Genomic DNA, 20,554 nt, shown 5'->3' with positions numbered 1-20,554 from the left:
ATTATTTATGTTGGTGTATGATTTGGGTGGGGGGAGCGGTTTTTATTGGATATTGGATGATTGTTTTTGAGGGAGTTAGGATAGGGAATAATCAAAGCTTGGGCAGATATTAATGGGGTGGATGGGGATAGAAATGATTAATGTTGGGTGGAGTGTTCTTGGTAGAGATTTGCAGATTGCAGTGACATCAGATAGTTCATTGGGAAGTAGGACTAGCTGTGGATGTAGGAGTTTGTGTTTGGCAGCTGAAGAAGAAGATTCGCCATGTGGAGGAAACCTCAGAACATGGGGGTAGGAGACCACTCAGAGATGTGGATGCAGTGGGTGTCTTTTCAATGCAGAGAAGAGATCCCAAGGTTGTGAGTAATTTATTTACTTTGTTTATACTGTCATGATGTTCTCATATTTAAGCATTTATAGAAATGTATTCCTAAATCTGTCCAATTAACTTTTTTTTAAATTGTATTTAGTACAGAAGCTCTTACCTCACGCTGCCTTGGCAAGGCCACCAGCATAATTAACGATGAGTTGCACCTTCTTCTCCTCTCTCCCGTCGGCAAAAGGTATAGAAGTGTGAAAACGCACACCTTCATATTCAGGGACAGTTTCTTCCCAGCTGTTATCAAGCAACTGAGCTATCCAACCACAACTTGAAAACATTCCTGAACTACTATCTATTTCATTGGAGACCCTTGGACATTCTTTGATCGGACTTTGGCTTTGTCTTGCACTAAATGTTATTCACATTCTTCCCTTTATCATGTATATGTACACTGTGGAAGGCTCGATTGTAATCATGTATTATCTTTCCGCTGACTGGTTTGTACGCAACAAAAGCTTTTCACTGTACCTCACTACACACGTGACAATAAACTAAACTCATAAATAATTACATTAAATTTTACTTGACATCTACTTGTGCAATTAACTAACCTGACACTCACCAGGATGGCCTCAAAGCCCTCCGGTTCATCTTCGACCAGAGGAGCAACCTATACCCAGCCACTGACACTCTCCTCCGCCTAGCGGAGTTGGTCCTCACCCTCAACAACTTTACGTTTGACTCCTCCCATTTCCTCCAAACACAAGGCGTAGCTATGGGCACACGCATGGGCCCCAGCTACGCCTGCCTCTTTGTCGGGTACGTTGAACAATCCTTGTTCAATACGTACCAGGGCCCCATCCCCGACCTCTACCTCCGTTACATTGACGACTGCTTTGGGGCCACCTCCTGCACCCACACATCCACTTCACCACCAACTTCCATCCGGCACTCCAATACACCTGGACCATTTCCGACACTTCCCTACCATTCCTTGACCTCACCATCTCCATCGCAGGGGACAGCCTTCTGACCGACATACACTACAAACCAACTGACTCACATGGCTATCTGGACTACACGTCGTCCCACCCTGCCCCCTGTAAAGACTCCATCCCCTACTCCCAATTCCTCCGCCTACGCCGCATCTGCTCCCAGGATGAGATGTTCCACACCAGGGCATCGGAAATGTCCTCGTTCTTCAGGGAACGGGGATTCCCCTCCGCCACCATAGATGAGGCTCGCACCAGGGTCTCATCCATACCCCGCAACACTGCTCTCTCTCCCCATCCCCGCACTCGCAACAAGGGCAGAGTCCCCCTAGTCCTCACCTTTCACCCCACCAGCCGGCAAATACAACAAATAATCCTCCGCCATTTCCGCCACCTCCAACGTGACCCCACCACTCGCCACATCTTCCCATCTCCCCCTATGTCTGCCTTCCGCAAAGACCGCTCCCTCCGCAACTCCCTTGTAAATTCTTCCCTTCCCTCCCGTACCACCCCCTCCCCGGGCACTTTCCGTTGCAACCGCAAGAAATGCAACACCTGTCCCTTCACCTCCCCCCTTGACTCCATTCAAGGACCCAAGTGGTCGTTCCAGGTGCGACAAAGGTTCACCTGTATCTCCTCCAACCTCATCTACTGCATCCGCTGCTCTAGATGTCAGCTGATTTACATCGGGGAGACTAAGCGGAGGTTGGGCGATCGTTTCGCCGAACACCTCTGCCCAGTCCGCAATAACCTACCTGAACTCCCGGTGGCTCAGCACTTCAACTCCCCCTCCCATTCCCAATCCGACCTCTCTGTCCTGGGTCTCCTCCATTGCCAGAGTGAGCAACACCGGAAATTGGAGGAACAGCACCTCATATTCCACCTGGGTTGCTTGCGTCCGGATGGCATGAACGTTGAATTCTCCCAGTTTTGCTAGCCCTTGCTGTCTCCTCCCCTTCCTTAACCCTCGAGCTGTCTCCTCCCATCCCCCCGCCCTCGGGCTCCTCCTCCTCCCTTTTTCCTTCCTTCTCCCCCCCACCCCCCCATCAGTCTGAAGAAGGGTTTCGGCCCGAAACGTCGCCTATTTCCTTCGCTCCATAGATGCTGCTGCACCCGCTGAGTTTCTCCAGCATTTTTGTGTACCTTCGATCTTCCAGCATCTGCAGTTCCTTCTTGAACACAACTAACCTGACAATGTCCTTTTGCAGGTAACAATTACCTTTGAACAGTCACATCATATCAGTAAAGGTATTGAGTATAACATCTGCAGACCCATAAGTAGACGACCCTATGGAGGGGACAGTCATACTCATTTCGAGTGACCGCCGATGATGATGATGAGTATAACAGTCAGCAAGTCATTTTGTATCTGCATAAAATTTTGGTTAGGCCTCTTTGGTTTGGAGTATTGTGTACAGTTCTGGTCATCCCATTTCAGGAAGAATGTGGAGACTTTGGAGTGGGTGCAAAAGAGATTTACCAGGATTACTCTTGCCTAGATTAAAGAGTATTAGCTATGAGGAGAGGTTGGACAAACTTGGATTGTCTTCCCTGGAGTATCAGAGGCTGATAGGAGACCCAATAGAAGAATATAAAATTATGATGGACATGGAAAAGCAGATGCACAGTGTCTTTCCCCCCCAGATAATAGAGGGCAAGCTTTAAGGCGTGAGAGGTAAAGTTTAAAGGAAATACTATATATGAGGTGATTTTTTTACACAGAGTGTGATAGGTGTCTGGAGCGCATTGCCAGGAAGGATGGTGGAAGCAGAAACGATAGAAGACATCGAAGAGGCATTTGGGCTAGTCAGGTGCAGGCAGATGGGTTAGTTTAATTTGGGATCATGGTCGGCACAGGCCAGGAATGAAAGGCCTGTTCCATTGCTGTACTGTTGGATATTCTTCTCAGATTGCTAAACTTCTTAGAGTTGTGCTTACTAATATTTTGCTGTTATGTCCCCATATGCGGGTCCGATTCATATACTGAGAAAATCAATGATTGCAATATTTAATCCTGGAAGTTACTACTGGTTACCTTGTGTATTGAAAAAAAAATCAAATCAAGCTCTGTGGTAAATTAAGGATGGGAGAGAAGGATCTAGGCTCTTAATGAAATGGTGACTCATCAGCACTTCAATTTCTTATCACGCCCTAGTTGTGTTGATTGTGACATAGGTCAAATGTAAGTACTTTGGAGGAGGTAAGCAAGGAATTGGATAATATTGATCTGTCGTAGGTACTGGGAAAATACAGAGATTCATTCAGTATGAATAGTTCAGAATAAGTAACCTCCCCTAAATTAACATAGTTTGGGATAAATAAAGGTGTGTACTATGTACAAGTATTTCTTGTCACTCACAGTAAATGTGCTGCCTGTTATATAACACAGTGTAGTGAGTGTTTTGAGGTTTTGGAAAAGGCTACCACTAACAATAAAATTAATTTACCCCACAGTAAATCATCAACTTTAAGAACCTTTTCCTCTTACTTCCACCCCACTATTCCATTATCTCAATTTATTTGTTGTTTCTTCTCCATATTTTTCCCCAGCAGCAGTCTTCCTTTTGAAATTGGAGCCATTTCTGGGAAATATGGAAGATGTTTGGTGGTGCCACCCTGTCAGTTGCTTAGCAATTGATTTAGCTGCATAATGTTGATTTTGTTGTAATTGATTCAATGTTTTCAAAAAGTATTTCCATTAGTCACAAATGCATATTTTTAATTACATGCATTTTAACTAATTAACTTGAAATTACCCAATTTAAGATGGGATGGGATTCCTGTGAAATATATATCAGTGAAATAGTACTCATAACAAGGTGGAATCAATCTTTTCAGCGCTAATCTTCAAGATACATTAAAGATATATTACATATTCGCAATTGTGAATGAGAGGTAAATATCTGAGCATTATCATTCAGCACATTACTTCTTGTATGAAGCAAAAATGAATCAATCATCAAGACTTTTCAGTGTCTTTTTTAATCTAATGATTAGCATTTACAATGATCTAACAGAAATCTTAGGCTAACTGTACCAGTGTTAACTCACTTTCTGAAGGAATTTAGCAAAATACTGTCTTAGTTAATGGTACAGTTGACATGAGTACATGTTTAATAAAGCTGAAGAATAAACACACACACTTGCAGATGTTCAAAAGAAATCAACACTTCTGTTGCGAAATTATTAAGTAGTTAATTTTTCTGCATCCTTTTCATCATCTTCTGCAAGCACTGGCTGTTTCTCCTCTTTCATTAATTTTACACCTAAAATGGAAATACAATAGGATACATTGAAATATTATTAACTATCCTGGAGTAAAATTTTACAAATCATTGCACTGTAGACAGGTCCTTATTGTTATTTAATAGACAATAGACAATCGACAATATTTCATTGAATATGGCAGATTACATGATGAATAATCAATAACAGCAGCATTTTAATGCAAAGGTTTCAAAATGACCTGTTTGATTATTCAATATAATTTCTGCAAAACAAAGCAGGCATCAGAAAAGCAATCTTGAAGGAATCATGAGATCAGGAAATGGATGAAGAGCATTGTACCTTTATCATTGACTCGATGGAGCACGACAGCTGGATGGAAATCAATTTTTGGAGATTACAACACTCTATCTTTCTAGAGTGCCTGCAGCATACTAAAATACCGAAGAACAGAAGAAGGATTGCATAAATAGGGAAGCATAAAGGTACAGGGGATAGTGGATGGAAATAGGTTAAGATTATCATCTTAGCTGCTCCAGCCTGACTGAAGTCCTCTGCCACATATAGCGATGTAAAGAAAGGCAACATCTTTTTGTTTTAACGACATGGGCTGAAATCTGTGAAAGAGTGCTTCAGTCTAGCTGGAGCTGTAAGATGATAATTGAGACTATGAAAGGATTTTTAAATAAGATTTTCAATTTAACATACTAAATAATAGAGCTCGTGCAATACTTGGAATTATTTGAGATATGAATGGATTCGGATTACCGGTAGTTGAAATATGTTCAGGATAGCTCTCAGGAGTATGCAAAGGGTTGGAAAAGTGGCATCGTAAGGAATAAGGGAAAAGACTAAAAATTCAGTAGTTATTAGATAAGATAGGGCAGAAGGCAGGAAATGTACCCTAAACCTGGGGCACTTTGGAAATGATGTGGAGGAAGAAGCTGTTGAAGGTGATTTGTAAATGACATTTAAGTAAAAGTAGCTTGGCAGAGGTGGCTAACAGATAAACGTTGTAGAATGATGAAGGAATCTCATGCATTGTGTTGTGGTTACAATAAGAAGGTTTAATGTATTAAGGTTGTATTAAATAAATACATCATTGTATCATCGAAGAACACCGTTTTACTATTGTGCAAAGCTGAAATCTTGGAAAGATGAGCATGAAAACAGATGATATTGATCTATTTCAGGAAATTGAAAAGACAAATGGTTCAAGCGATCTCATTAAGTATTTATATTTCAATTAAGCAACAATTAGTTACAGCTGACACCTGAATTTGTCATTTCCTTGTGACCTGCAGTCGGTAATGATTTAACGTAAGCAACGTCTTGACTCCCTGTTTTAATATTGAATTCTTTCATTTTTAAATACTTCCTTGCTTTCTTTCAACCAACACATTTTGGATTAAAATCCTATTTTCACATATGACAAATGTCACTATTTATATTTATACAAGTGCTCTGGAAGATAAAAATATGTTTTGCCAATTAGTTGAGGGAGAGGCCAAATCAATATTCTCAAATTGAAGTGTCTAATGGCCTCTTACAGGTATTTGTATATTTCATATGCATGTGCATACAGATATGTGGATGTATATTTGCATGCATGTATGTGTGCCTGAATATAGCTGGTTGTGAATAACTAAACGTCCCCTTTAATGTCTAGATTCATCTTCATTGTTGTGACCATTTAAAAAGTGGTTATTTACTACCTTGTTGATTTAGGAAAGCCTCAGTATGTTGTCATGCAATGCTTGAAAGACAGACCATGAAACACAGACCACATAAAGATTTGCATCTGTGTACTCATGTTTAATTTAATGTACACTACAAATCAGATCAACAAACATGACTTATTTAAAAAAAAAATCCAATTATCAACAAATAATTCAGTACATGTATGCTGATCTCTTTGCTATATAATATACAAATATACATATATTATCTTAAGCCAAAGTGAAGTAGATAATGTGAAATTAATAGGAAGAAGGGTCTCGACCCAGTGTATCACCTATTCTTTTTCTCCAGAGATGCTTCCTGACCCGCTGAGTTACTCCAGCTTTTTGTGTCTATCTATTTTGGCTAAAATAAAGATTGTTTTTACAATTTCTATCGTCTATAAATCCTGGGCGACACGGGGTTAATCTGGTGGGAGGGGATAGGATAGATATAGGATCTGGCAGCAAGGTTTGTTCAGCATAAATAAATCTGATGGAAATGCTCAGATTAGCGTCCAACCAAACTCCTTACTATATGTTTATTGATTATATAGGAAATTGTTTAGTATCATAGTATCTGATCTCTTCACAAAATGTGCCTTATATGTATATGTTACTATGCCACGCAAAATTGGTTGAAACTGTGTCTCTATGCCAAGCCATAAGTTGAAATCAAATATTCAGGATTACTCGTGGGAAATATCATAAGCAATTTAGTATGTTACAAAGATTATTTCAAGTAGTTAGAAAGGAAGAAAAATTATAAACCATGCAGCTGGTCTGCAGTACAGCACAACCCTATTGCGTAATAAAAATGGGTGACCTTTCTTTTCAATTACATTAATTATAGTGTAAGCATCACTTAGAGATATACAATTACATTACCATTAAAAGGTTGACATCAAACTGTCACTGTATTCCACAATGTATAATTAGAATTTAGAATCCTGAATGGTAATGTAAACTTGCAACAAATAATTACTTAGAAAAGAAGCATATGCACCATGACCGGAGCCGCTAAAGGAATGCTTTCAGGCAGTTCATCATGGATGGCCAACATTAGAGGAATTTAAAAGGTTGAAAATTTGAATTTAATGGAATGACAAATGGAAAATATGGTTTTGAATGTTTATTGTGTTGTGAAGTTTACTTTTAGATTGTGCCTCTGTAAATGCTGTTAAGGTCAATGTCTTTAATGCTGTTTTCTAGTTTAAACAGTTCCATCCTTCCCATTCCCCTGCAAATGTTCCTCTCTCTATCGGACTCTTTGAAAGCATTGGTTAATTTTACTTCGGAGTCACATGAGTGACTACGTGAAGAGCCCGCTCAGCACGCATGTGCGGCATTGCGTTCAGCAGTGCAACAGCGGCCGCATCGGGAGTCAGGCGCTCCCGCTACAGGGTGAAAGAACGGTCGGGTTTTCTTTCACAGGAGAGCCTTCTGCTTTATTTCAGGCAGAGAACAAAGGCTCTTGGACAAACCTGTCCCCCGCTCGACTCCAAATGAGGAGCGTTCCATCTGGGGGGGGGGGGCAGCAACAAGGCGGTAGGACCGCTTACCAGCCGCTCCGCCATCCCCGACACCGTGCCGAGCCCAGTCCCGCTAGCGCCTGAGCAGCGGGCTGGATGTAAAGCTACCGAAGAAGCGTCCGGCCGGTGGCTTCCGACTTGTCGGACGGGGACGTCTCTCCACCCGCACGGGGGAGAGACAGCCGCCTGAGCCGCCTGGAGCGGCTCCTGGAGCAGGTGCTCCAGCGAGATGCGCTGCGTGAGGGGCGCTCTCGCAGGGGGAGTTCAGGCACTCCCTCCACAGTATCTTGTGCACTGTCCATTGCTTCCTCCTTACCCGAGGGTAGCTTTGGTGACCAGGACTGGGCTGGTCAAGAAGAGGGGACGTTGGCTGAAGGAGTATGCAAGGGGTGCAGGAACAGGAAGAGCTGCTGGGTGTGGTGGACCGCTACGTGGCAGCCCCACGTGCAGGAAGGCCATTAGAGGCCAAACTAGCAGCCAGCATTAACCACCTCTCCAACAGGCCCCTACAGGAGCAGGTGGTCAATGAGGCCTTAGAAACGTAGACAGCTCCAGAGAACTGTGAGTCCCTTAAAGTGCCGGCTGTAAACAGCCAAATCTGGGGGCACATTGGGGCAAATATTCGGAACCAGGAGCTAAAACTGCAGCAGATCCTCAGGCTCCTGACGTCAGCCATCTCATCGTTTGCTCGTTCCGTGGACAATACGGAGATGACCACAACCTTCGTAAACAAATCATAAGACCTGCCATAAATCCTAAATTTGCGGGATTTTGCAAAACTCCAGCCACTGAGCCAGACACACTGCTGTTTGGCAAAAACCTCAGAAAGCAAATGAAGGATATGGAAGAGGCCTCAAAAACTTTCGGTCTCATGAGGGCAGGCCCCGGGACGAGCAAACCAAAAACAATAATTCCCAAACGGCAGCACCCCATCGCGTCCACCAGTCGACGTCTACCATATGGGACTGGTGAAAGCTCGGGGTCCGCATTCTATCACCGGAAGTCTTCTTTAGACCAGGGCCCAGAGCGGACCCCATGGAAAATGCGCCACCCCCCAACATCACCGCCATGTCAGACAACGCGCAAGACTCGTTGGACCGGGAGGAAACAGAAGAAATACCCATAACCATGGAGGTACGTGGGTCTGGTTCCTACCAGCATATAGAAAGTAGGGGCTTAATACTAATAGGGGGGAGATTGCACCTGTTTAAAGAAACATGGGAGTCTATCACGAGTGATCAGTATATACTCAATGGCATTAGTGGATACAAAATACGATTCATACTAGAAAAATTGCCACCAGTTCAACATTCATCCCAGAGGGTATTTTCCCTCTCAGTTAAAGAAAAACAAGAGGGACAAGCTGAACTGGTGAGACTAATTACAAAGGGTATAATTGAAAAAACAAAACATGAACCCTTGGAATTCGTATCAAATATATTCACTAAACCCAAAAAAGATGGTGGATGTCGCATCATCATTAACTTAACTTCACTAAATATGTTTGTTAAGTATATACATTTCAAAATGGAAACGGTTGTTACTGCTAAACAACTAATTTCCAAAGGACACTTCATGGCAAGCATTGATCTTAAAGATGCTTACTATTCAGTACCCATTCACAAGGATCATCGCAGATACCTGAAATTTACCTGGATGGGGCAGCTATGGCAGTTTAAAGTGTTACCCCATGGGTTAACATCAGCCCCAAGATTATTCACCAAGATACTAAAATCAGCTCTGGCAATATTAAGAACACAAAAACATATTGTCATGGCATATCTTGATGATATCTTAATAGTAGGCAAGACCATGGAATTGACTATGTCAGCTGTATCAGCTACCAAACAGTTGTTCGAAACCCTGGGATTGTCTTACATCCAGATAAATCTAAGTTGAAGCCATCCACAACCATGGACTACTTGGGCTTCACAATTAATTCAGTCTACACGATTGTAACATTGCCAAGAGACAAAACAGTTGAATTGGCACAATCATGCAACAATTTAATGGTCAACGAACGACCAACTATTCGACAAGTAGCAAGAGTAATTGGGAAAATGGTAGCAGCATTTCCGGCTACACAATTCGTACCTTTGCACTATCAAAACTTACAAAGAGCAAAGGTACAGGCACTAAAACGACATGCAGGTCATTATGATCGTGTCATGAAGTTACCCACTGAAGCAATATCAGAACTACAGTGGTGGGCAAAAAACGTTTGGCATAGTTTCAGCCCTATTATCATCACTAACCTTACGTTAGTTATCCAAACAGATGCCAGTGCTCAAGGCTGGGGAGCAACTAACTCCATATCCAGCACAGGTGGTAGATGGACTAACCCAGAGTCATCATTACTACTTACACTGGGCATTAATTATCTAGAGATGTTGGGTGCCTTTTATGGTTTAAAAGCATATGCATCAAATATGCATCACTTGCATGTACGGTTACAAATAGATAATACTACGGTGGTGGCCTACATTAACCATATGGGCAGCATAAAATCGTTATCATGCAACAAGTTGGTCAACACAATTTGGCAATGGTGTGTCGAAAGACATATTTGGCTATCAGCAACTTACCTGCCAGGTAAGCTAAATACAATGGCAGACACCAGGTCACGTAAATTTAATGAACAACATCGAATGGATGTTAAACCCCAAAATATTTGCAAAAGTTATCAAGCAATATCGCACGCCATATATCGATATATTTGCATCAAGGCTAAATCACCAGGTACCTATGTATGTCGCTTGGGAACCAGACCCTGAGGCAGCAGCGGTAGATGCGTTCGCGCTGGATTGGGGAAATTCTTCTTCTATGCATTTCCTCCCTTCTGCCTCATCAGTCGGATACTACGCAAAATACAAATGGACTCTGCTTCAGGTATTTTGATAGTACCCGACTGGCCTACATGGTCCCCAATACTCCATGACATGGTTGTTGAAACTCCGATGGTATTCTCCAGTGACCCAGAGTTATTAACACCCAGTGTCGGGCATAAGCCACCCGTGCCATGAAAAAATCAAACTCCTGGGTTGCAGATTCTGAACAGACCACTTCTGGGACTGGGATTATCAGAACAAACCGTCGACACCATGTCAGCATCCCTCCGAACATCCACTAAAAAACAGTACTTGTCCAGCATCAAAAAATGGGAGAAGTACTGCTTGGATACAGGGACCACCTACTCAACCGCTACAGTTACCATCGTACTGGAATTCCTGGCGAACCTTCACCATGATTAAGGACTCAGCTACAGTGCCATCAACACAGCTAGAAGTGCCCTGTCTGTCTATTTAAAACAAGCTCCAGGACAACAGGCCATGGGGTCCCACCCGCTGGTGGTCAAACTAATGAAGGGTATTTACAACTCTAACCCCCTAGACCAAGGTACACCCATATATGGGATGTCAGTGTGGTCCTGACATACCTCAGGGGATGGCCACCAGCCAGATCCCTCAACCTGGAACAATCTATGCTCAAAACACTCATGTTGATGGCACTTGTATCTGCACAGAGGGTCCAGTCACTACACCTATTGTGACTGGACAGCATGCTCACAGCTCCAGACCAGATCTCTGTTATTATCCAGGGACTGATCAAACAGAGCAGACCAGGAACACCTAATCCAGTCGTGGAATTCCGGGCTTACCCGCCAGAACCACGGTTGTGTGCCATGACCCACCTACTGTCCTACATAGACATAACCAAAAATATTCAAGGGAGTGGAAAAGCCTTGTGGGTCAGTCATAAAAAACCTTATGGTCGGGTGACGAGCCAAACCATTTCGAGATGGCTCAAGCAGGTGCTAAAAGCTGCTGGGATAAACACTAACATGTACAAATCTCACTCCACCAGGGCAGCATCCACGTCGACGGCCAAAAGAATGGACGTGCCTATAGACCACATCCTGGCTACAGCAGGATGGTCAGGGGAAAGACCGTTCAGAATTTTTTATAATAAGCCGTTGGCAAAACCTGCTTTATTTGCAGAAATCTTTTTACAGACTGCAAATATTTAATTTAAGCCCAGGGGAGCAATTTAATTTCTTTGTTGTTATTGTTAAACAATACCATTGTGTTTTTCTACAAACAGATTCATTGGTTGATTACGATAACACACTTCCTCCCTCAAGGCAGTGAGTGAAGTAATAACTGTTACACGGTTTGAAATCACAGAGCTTTAAAATCTTCACGTAGTCACTCACGTGACTCCAAAGTAAAATAGTAAGATTAAACGAGAACTTACCAGTTTGAAGTTTGATCTGTATTTTATGAGGAGTTACGATGAGGGATTACGTGCCCTCCGCTCCCACCCTCAATAATATGGGTCAAACTGATAACTGATGTCTCCTTTTCTTTACTATCTTTATTTCAATAACTGTGTCTATCTGTGATTCCACACCGCTTCTTTGAAGTATGCTGCGCATGCGTGCACAGCGGGCTCTTCACGTAATCCTTCATCGTAACTCCTCATAAAATACAGATCAAACTTCAAACTGGTAAGTTCTCGTTTAATCTTACTATTTTACTTTGGAGTCACGTGAGTGACTACATGAAGAAGAGCCCGCCAGCCCGCATGTGCATCATTACGTCGACGCATGGCGCAACGACTGGCTGGCAGGCGCGCTGCTACTCCAGCGGTAAGTTTTCAAATCCTACAGGTAAGTTCAAACTTACTTTTCAGGTTGTCCTTTGTTGCAGGAATCTCTTCTCGCAGAGATTCCTGTTGGATATTACATACGAGCGAATCCCGGTCGGACCGCGAGGAAACCAATTGGACCGCGGAAGTGCGGGTAACGGGTATAACCATATAACCATATAACAATTACAGCACGGAAACAGGCCATCTCGACCCTTCTAGTCCGTGCCGAACACGTATTCTCCCCTAGTCCCATGTACCTGCGCTCAGACCATAACCCTCCATTCCTTTCCCGTCCATATAACTATCCAATTTATTTTTAAATTATAAAAACGAACCTGCCTCCACCACCTTCACTGGAAGCTCATTCCACACAGCCACCACTCTCTAAGTAAAGAAGTTCCCCCTCATGTTACCCCTAAACTTCTGTCCCTTAATTCTCAAGTCATGTCCCCTTGTTTGAATCTTCCCTACTCTCAGTGTGAAAAGCTTATCCACGTCAACTCTGTCTATCCCTCTCATCATTTTAAAGACCTCTATCAAGTCCCCCCTTAACCTTCTGCGCTCCAAAGAATAAAGCCCTAACTTGTTCAACCTTTCTCTGTAACTTAGTTGCTGAAACCCAGGCAACATTCTAGTAAATCTCCTCTGTACTCTCTCTATTTTGTTGACATCCTTCCTATAATTAGGCGACCAAAATTGTACACCATACTCCAGAATTGGCCTCACCAATGCCTTGTACAATTTTAACATTACATCCCAACTTCTATACTCAATGCTCTGATTTATAAAGGCCAGCACACCAAAAGCTTTCTTTACCACCCTATCTACATGAGATTCCACTTTCAGGGAACTGTGCACAGTTATTCCCAGATCCCTCTGGTCAACTGCATTCTTCAATTCCCTACCATTTACCATGTACGTCCTATTTTGATTTGTCCTGCCAAGGTGTAACACCTCACACTTATCAGCATTAAACTCCATCTGCCATATTTCAGCCCACTCTTCCCACTGGCATACATCTCTCTGTAGACTTTGAAAATCTACTTCATTATCCACAACCCCACCTATTTTAGTATCATCTGCATACTTACTAATCCAATTTACCACACCATCATCCAGATCATTGATGTACATGACAAACAACAGTGGACCCAACACAGATCCCTGTGGCACCCCACTAATCACTGGCCTCCAACCTGACAAACAACCATCCACCATTACTCTCTGGCATCTCCCATTCAGCCACTGTTGAATCCAACTTGCTACTCCACCATTAATACCCAACAATTGAACCTTCTTAATCAACCTTCCATGAGGAACCTTGTCAAAGGCCTTACTGAAGTCCATATATACAACATCCACTGCTTTACCCTCATCAATTTCCCGAGGCCAGTGACCAGCAGGGGGCGCTGACCTGTGCGCGGCTGCCCAGCCTGCAGCTGTCTGTCTTTTCATCTTTTTTTTATTTTTAGTTAGTTAAAGTGTTTTTGTTTCTGGAGTTCTAGACTTTTTTATGTGGGGGGTGGGGGGGGGGGGGGAAGGGGGAAACTACCTTTCAGGGTCCCTACCTGGTCGGAGAGGCAGCTTTTCTCCGGGCTGCAGCTTTGACCCGTCCTCGCGGCCTACCAGCGGGCCTGGAGCGGCGTTTCCTGTCGGGCACTGCCCAGAACCACGGCTTCGGCAGCGGCACAGCGCTGGAGCGCTATCATGGAGCGGGCGATGCCTTGCCTGGGTCGCCGCGCTGGAGCTCCGGTGAGCTGAAGGCGGCCGAGTAAAACATCGCGGAGCTGCGGGTTTGAGGAGCGGCCAGCTGCGGGCGGCGGCGCCGAACTGTACACCGGGAGCCTGGGATCTCTAGATGAGATCGCCAGTAGTGGAGCTCCAACCGGCGCGGCCTTGTTGGCTTCGGAAGCCGCGGCCTCCAGTACGGAAGCGGCCGTTCCAGGGTTCCCAGGCCGCTGCGAGGATTCTCCCGACGCCGGAGCAACATCACCCGGCGAGAACGGCCAGGAACATCGGGCCTCCGTAGAGGCAACTGTTGAGGCCTCAATGGGCCCGACTATGGGTGAACTGGGGTTGGGGACTGGACATTGTGCCTTCCCTCATGGTGGGAGCCATTGTGGGGGGATGTTCTTTATGTTTAAAACTCTTATTAATGTTATGTCTGTATTCCTTCTTCATGTGCTGCATTGGCAAGAAGCATTTCACTACACCTAGGTGTATGTGACTAATAAATAATCTTTGAACCTTTTGAACCTTTGAGTAACCTCTTCAAAAAATTCAAGAAGATTAGTCAAACATGACCTTCCAGGCACAAATCCATGTTGACTGTTCCTAATCAGACCCTGTTTATCCAGATGCTTATATATATTATCTCTAAGTATACTTTCCATTAATTTGCCCACCACTGACGTCAAACTAACAGGTCTATAATTGCTAGGTTTACTCTTAGACCCCTTTTTAAACAATGGAACAACATGCGCAATACGCCAATCCTCCGGCACTATTCCCGTTTCTAATGAAATTTGAAATATTTCTGTCATAACCCGGTAGCCGTCGGGTTTGCTGCTCGAGTCGCTGACAGTGCGGTCAGCGACTCCCGAGGGTTTTTAATTTGGGCCGCGGGGTACTTCAGACCTTTCTTTTTAATTACACTAATTATAGTGTAAGCATCACTTAGAGATATACAATTACATTACCATTAAAAGGTTGACATCGATTTGCACTGCTAGTCCTGGTGGCTGCTGAAGGAAGCAACCTGCCAACCCCAACTCAGAGTGAGTGCCAAGTCTTGGGCATCTATGTCAGACAAGATTGCGACTCGGCGCAGTCAAAGAGCGCTCCATCTTAAGGCATATCAGGCAGCAGCTCCTGGTTCAGGGTTGCAGGTTTCCTCCCACTCAAATGACGGAGTGGTAGAGAGAGTGCTACAGAAGTATGCACATGTGCCTGAAGCAACGCCTGGTTCAGGGTTGCCATTCCTCCCACTCGGTTGAACGCAGTGATGGAGATGGTGCTAAAATACATGCACACATGCCTGAGGCAGCTCCAGGTTCAGGTTGCATAAGTCCTCCCATTCGGATGTATGAAGGATGAAGATGGTGGGGCAGCCCCTGATTCAGGTTGTATAAGTCCTCCCATTCGGATGTATGAAGGATGAAGATGGAGCCATATATATTATGACCATGGGAGATGGTATCGCAAAACATGCTTGGTACAAAGGCATGCACAGACAAAGTGAGGTTACGGATGGTGACACCTGGTACAGGTGCATTACTCCCACTCTACAATACAATACAATACAATACAATTTATTTGTCATTTGAACCCCAATGAGGTTCAAACGAAATGTTGTTTCTACAGTCATACACACAAAAAGAACCAAGACACAACACAATTTACACAAACATCCATCACAGCGCATCTCCTCCTCGCTGTGATGGAAGGCAAAGACTTATCTCTCCCCTGCACTTCCCATTCCCCTCCCGATGTCAGAGTCAAAGTCAAAGCCCCCGGCGAGCGATGGTAATTGTCCCGCGGTCATTTACGCCGCGCCGGGTGATGCAAGGCCACGCTCCGGGTCTTGTTGTTGGAGCCCCCGGCGGGCGCTAGCAAAGTCCCGCAGCCATTCCAAGCTGCGCGGGGCGGTGATGTAAGGCCCCGCTCCAGGTACTCTTCAACCCCGCAACACGGGCGGATGAAGTCGCCGTTGCGGAAGCCCCGAAAAGCGGTCTCCCAGCAGGGACCCGCGGGCTCCCGGTGTTCCTGTCTGCCAGACCTGCGGTAAGCCTCCGAATCTCCGGGGTCGGGTCGCAGCAGCGCGCCACCACTGCTCCTCTTGCTCCGAACTCAGCCAGCTCCATGATGGTGAGTAGGTCCGCAGCTCCGTGACTGGAGCCCCAGGTCGTTCCTGCTGGAGGCCGCTCCACGGTGCTAGGCCCCAACGACAACGGAGACCCAACAGAGAAAAGGTCGGGTTCTCCGTGCAGGGGATAGATTTTTAAAGTTTCCCCCACCCCCCGCCCCCCACACACATACCCACACCCATACACAAAAAAAATAATAAAAACTACATTCAAATGAGACAAAAAATAATAAAAAGACAGACGGACTGCAGAGGCCACTGCGACGTGAGTCGCGCCGCCCACCGGACCACACTCTAAAAAGAGTGTCTAAGGTTAGTATGGATTAACTCCAAAGAGGAACCCGAATATGACTATGTGCCGGGGGGTCCCATGCTTAATGCATAATGCACGACAATCGCATGAGGGAAAGCGGTGTGCTTTGCCTCTAAAATTGCTGCTCCGTCAGAGATGGACTAGCCACTACAAGAGAAGTTGGTTAGCAGCATCAGCGATCTAATGGAATGACAACATGGACAGAGTCTGCAAATGAAATTTCGTTGGAACTCCAGCAAAGGTAAGGGACCTGGAGTTAGAGACACTGGTAAGTAGGTCTCGTTATTTACCTCCATGAAAGTCACTATGGTGGACAAACAGTATTTAGCATTGCTCCACTAACTTTCGTCAGAAAATCTTCAGTTATATTACAAACTAATGCTAGTGCTCAGAGATGAGAATTACTAATACCATCTCTAGTTACGGAGGTGATGGGATTTGCATGAGTTACCAATTCCTCAGCTATATGGTATCAACTACCTATAGGCACGAGGTGCATTCTATGGGTTAAAGCTTTTTGTGCGAATATGCATAAACTGCATGCTCAAATCCAAGTTGATACACTTTAGTGGTGTCATATGTTAATCACATGGGTGCAATCAAGTCAAAGTATCCGGTGATAGTTTACCTAACCTCATTTGGCACTGGTGTATCATCACGTAAATCAATGTCAAAGCAGAATGGATGTTGGATCACTAAGTATTAATGACTTGGTGGCTCATGGAACACTAAAGATCAAGATGTTTGCATCCAGGCTCAATTACCAGTTGCAAAAAGAGAGGGAAAAAAAGGAAAAAAAAAGTGGCATGGCAGAGGCGATAGATGCATTCTCGCTACACTGGGGAGGAATGTCTTCCTCCATTTTGCCTCATCAGTCGGGTTGCAAAAAAATTCAGCAAAATCCCGCTTCAGTCATTTTCTGTAGTGACTGGCCTATGCAGTCATGGTTCCCGCTGATGTTGAGATTGTTAATAGAACCTTATATGGTTATTTCTAACATAGAATTGCTGGTTCAGCCCATGACTCGGGCAACCATCCAATGCATGATAAAATCAATTCATTAACTTGCAGACTCTGAAAAGACTGTTCCTGCGGCTCGGATTGTTAGGCCGAGGCATGGACGTGCTCACTGCAGATTGCAGGGATAACACCAGATAAGCAGTACTTTTCGTCATCAGGAGAGGGGAAGTATTTTGTTTAAATGCTAATTTGCATATATACGGCACACATAACTGACGCCTGGGAGTTCATTTTCGAATGGGTCTTTGACAAAAATTAAGTTATAGTACCATTAACTGTGCCAAACGTGCCTTCTCATCATATTTTCTGCAGGGAGCGGGACCCACTCTGTTGGGTCTCACCCTCTGATATCTAGATTCATGAAGGGTATCTTCAACTCAAACCTCCCAGGCCCAGGTACACAGAGATATGGGATGTTAACATTGTGTTGACGCCGCTTCGCCGGTGGGCTCCAGCTACATCCCTGTCCTTAGTCAAACTCACTTACAAAGTGGTTATGCTCATGGCGCTGGTTCAGCGCAACGGGTCCAGCCATTGCATAAGCTGCGACTAGACAGAATGGTTACATCTGCAGGCAAAATAACAATTTATTTTCATGGCTTAGTCAAGCAGAGCAGCCAGGGGCATCAGGTCTCAAACTAGATTTTGGGCATACCCCATGGACCTTCGGTTGTGTGTGGTCATATCTACTACAATACGTGAAGGTCACTTAGAGCCTTAGGGGCACTGATCTAGCAATGTTTGTTAGTTACATAAAACCTCATAAGAAGGTATCAGTATAGACCATCTCCAGGTGGTTAAACGGGTTCGGGCTTGTGCAGGTCTGAACACTGACATTTTCAAATCTCACTCCACCAGGGCTGCAACAATTTCAGCAGCAGGGTTATGGACGTTCCACTGTACCACATCCTAGCGACTGCAGGATGGTCAAACGAACGATCTTTCCAAACATTTTATAACAAACCCATTGCTAGACCGGGGCTATTTGCCAACTCTATTTTTAGTTCTGTTATAGTTTCCTCCCGGATGAGAGGGGTACTATTGTCATTTTTGTTCATTAAAAAGCATCAGCTATGTCTAAATCTATGTCATGTCTGAATGCATTATTAATGTTCACTCATCCTTGGTCAATTGATGCAGTGAGTGATGCATGGACTTCGTTTCCACGGCATGAAATCACAGAGCTTTGAAATCTTCACGTAGTCACTCACGTGACTCTGAAGTAAAATGTAAGATTAAACGAGAACTTACCAGTTTGAAGTTTGATCTTTATTTTATGAGGAGTTACGTTGAGGGATTACGTGCCCTCCGCTCAGAACCCTCTCTCATAAGATCAGCTGGTAGTTCTAGTTTCTCAAATTTTACTATATTCAGTTCATCAACTATTATCTGTGACTTTCACACCGCTGCTTTGAAGATTGACGCGCATGCGGGCTGGCAGGCTCTTCTTCATGTAATCCCTCAACGTAACTCCTCATAAAATAAAGATCAAACTTCAAACTGGTAAGTTCTCGTTTAATCTTACTATTCTATTTCGATTATGGGCAACTTGTGGCACAGCAGTTAGTGATCTTGCCTTAAAGCTCCTAGGATTTGACTTGATCCTGTCCTTGGGTGCAGTCATCATGGAGCTTTCCCTGTGACAATATGGGTATTGGACAGGTCTCTAGTTTCCTCTCACATCCCAAAGATGTGCTGCAGGTCATTTTGCTTCTGTATATTACCCTTAATATAAGTTTGTATCAAAAGTACCAAAGGGGAATTGATAGACATATGGGAGAGATGCGAGGGTGCAGTGAAATGGGGTGAATAGGATTGCTTTGTTGAAAATTCGCATGAAGTGAATGACCTTTTGTGCTACAATATTGAAGTAATTATAAGTAAAACATCAGGGAAGCCAGGGAGAACAAGGGAAACCTGACAGTGCTCTGGCTTGACCTGGCCAACGCCTACGGCTCCATCCCGCACAAGCTGATCCAGACAGTCATGGCCAAGCATCATGTGCCGGGCCAAGTGGCAGATCTCATCCTGGACTATTACAACCAGTTCAGCATGAGAGTCTCATCAGGGTCAGTAACATCAGAGTGGCACAGACTGGGGGTTGGGATCATCACAGGCTGTACTATCTCTTTGATCCTTTGTGCCTTGGCGATGAACATGATCATCAAGTCTGCTGAGCCAGAGTGCCGGGGCCCTCGGACCAAGTCAGGAATGCGCCAACCACCAATCAGAGCCTTCATGGACGACCTGACTGTCACCACTGAGTCAGTGACAGGAGGCAGGTGGATCCTGCAGGGGTTGGAGAAGCTGATTGGTTGGGCAAGGATGAGGTTTAAGCCAGGAAAATCAAGGTCACTGGCGCTGAAGAAGGGCAAGTCATGGACAGGTTCCGCTTCAACATCGAAGGGACACCAATCCCAACTGTCTCCGAAAGGCCAGTGAAGAGTCTTGGCAAGGTGTTTAACAGGCAACCTATCAGGAGCTGGAGAGTTGATTGAGAGCAGTGACCGGTCTCACTTCCCGGCAAGTTCAAGGCATGGATTTACCAGCATGGTATCCTGCCAAGGATACTCTGGCCACTGCTTGTCTACGAAGTCCCAATATCCATCGTAGAGAGATTGGAGAGGAAAGTCAGCAGCTTTCTCAGAAGGTGGCTGGGACTGCCCAGGAGCCTTAGCAGCATCGCCCTTTACGGAAACTAACACCAAGTTCCAGCTGCCCCTGAAGTCCCTGGAGGAGGAGTTCAAGGTGACTCGGGCCAGATGCTGTACAGGGACTCCAGCGACCCCAAGGTGGCTCAAGCAGGGGTGGAGGTGAAAACTGGGAGGAAGTGGAGAGCCGGCGAAGCCGTGCTGCAAGCAGAGTCTCGGATACGCCACAGAGTCCTGGTGGGAGCAGTGACTCGGGGAAGAGCTGG

At 44.7% G+C, this 20,554-nt stretch overlaps 1 protein-coding gene across 5 annotated transcripts in view; it reads right to left on the bottom strand.

Annotated features, from left to right (window-relative positions):
* Positions 1 to 4,277: 4,277 nt before the first annotated feature.
* The window catches only part of ppp1r17 (protein phosphatase 1 regulatory subunit 17), a 527,342-nt gene continuing 511,065 nt past the window's right edge, over positions 4,278 to 20,554 (bottom strand). For all 5 annotated transcript variants that reach the window (XM_033020267.1, XM_033020264.1, XM_033020268.1 and 2 more), the window contains exon 4: positions 4,278 to 4,580. In XM_033020267.1, coding sequence (XP_032876158.1) covers positions 4,501 to 4,580 — 80 coding nt within the window. In that variant the 3' untranslated portion in view covers positions 4,278 to 4,500. The remainder of the gene's footprint in view (positions 4,581 to 20,554) is intronic.

The sequence above is a fragment of the Amblyraja radiata genome, chromosome 4 (genome assembly GCF_010909765.2).
Source record: "Amblyraja radiata isolate CabotCenter1 chromosome 4, sAmbRad1.1.pri, whole genome shotgun sequence".
Classification (NCBI taxonomy): Eukaryota; Metazoa; Chordata; class Chondrichthyes; order Rajiformes; family Rajidae; genus Amblyraja; species Amblyraja radiata.
This window is presented reverse-complemented; position numbering and strand designations above follow the sequence as displayed.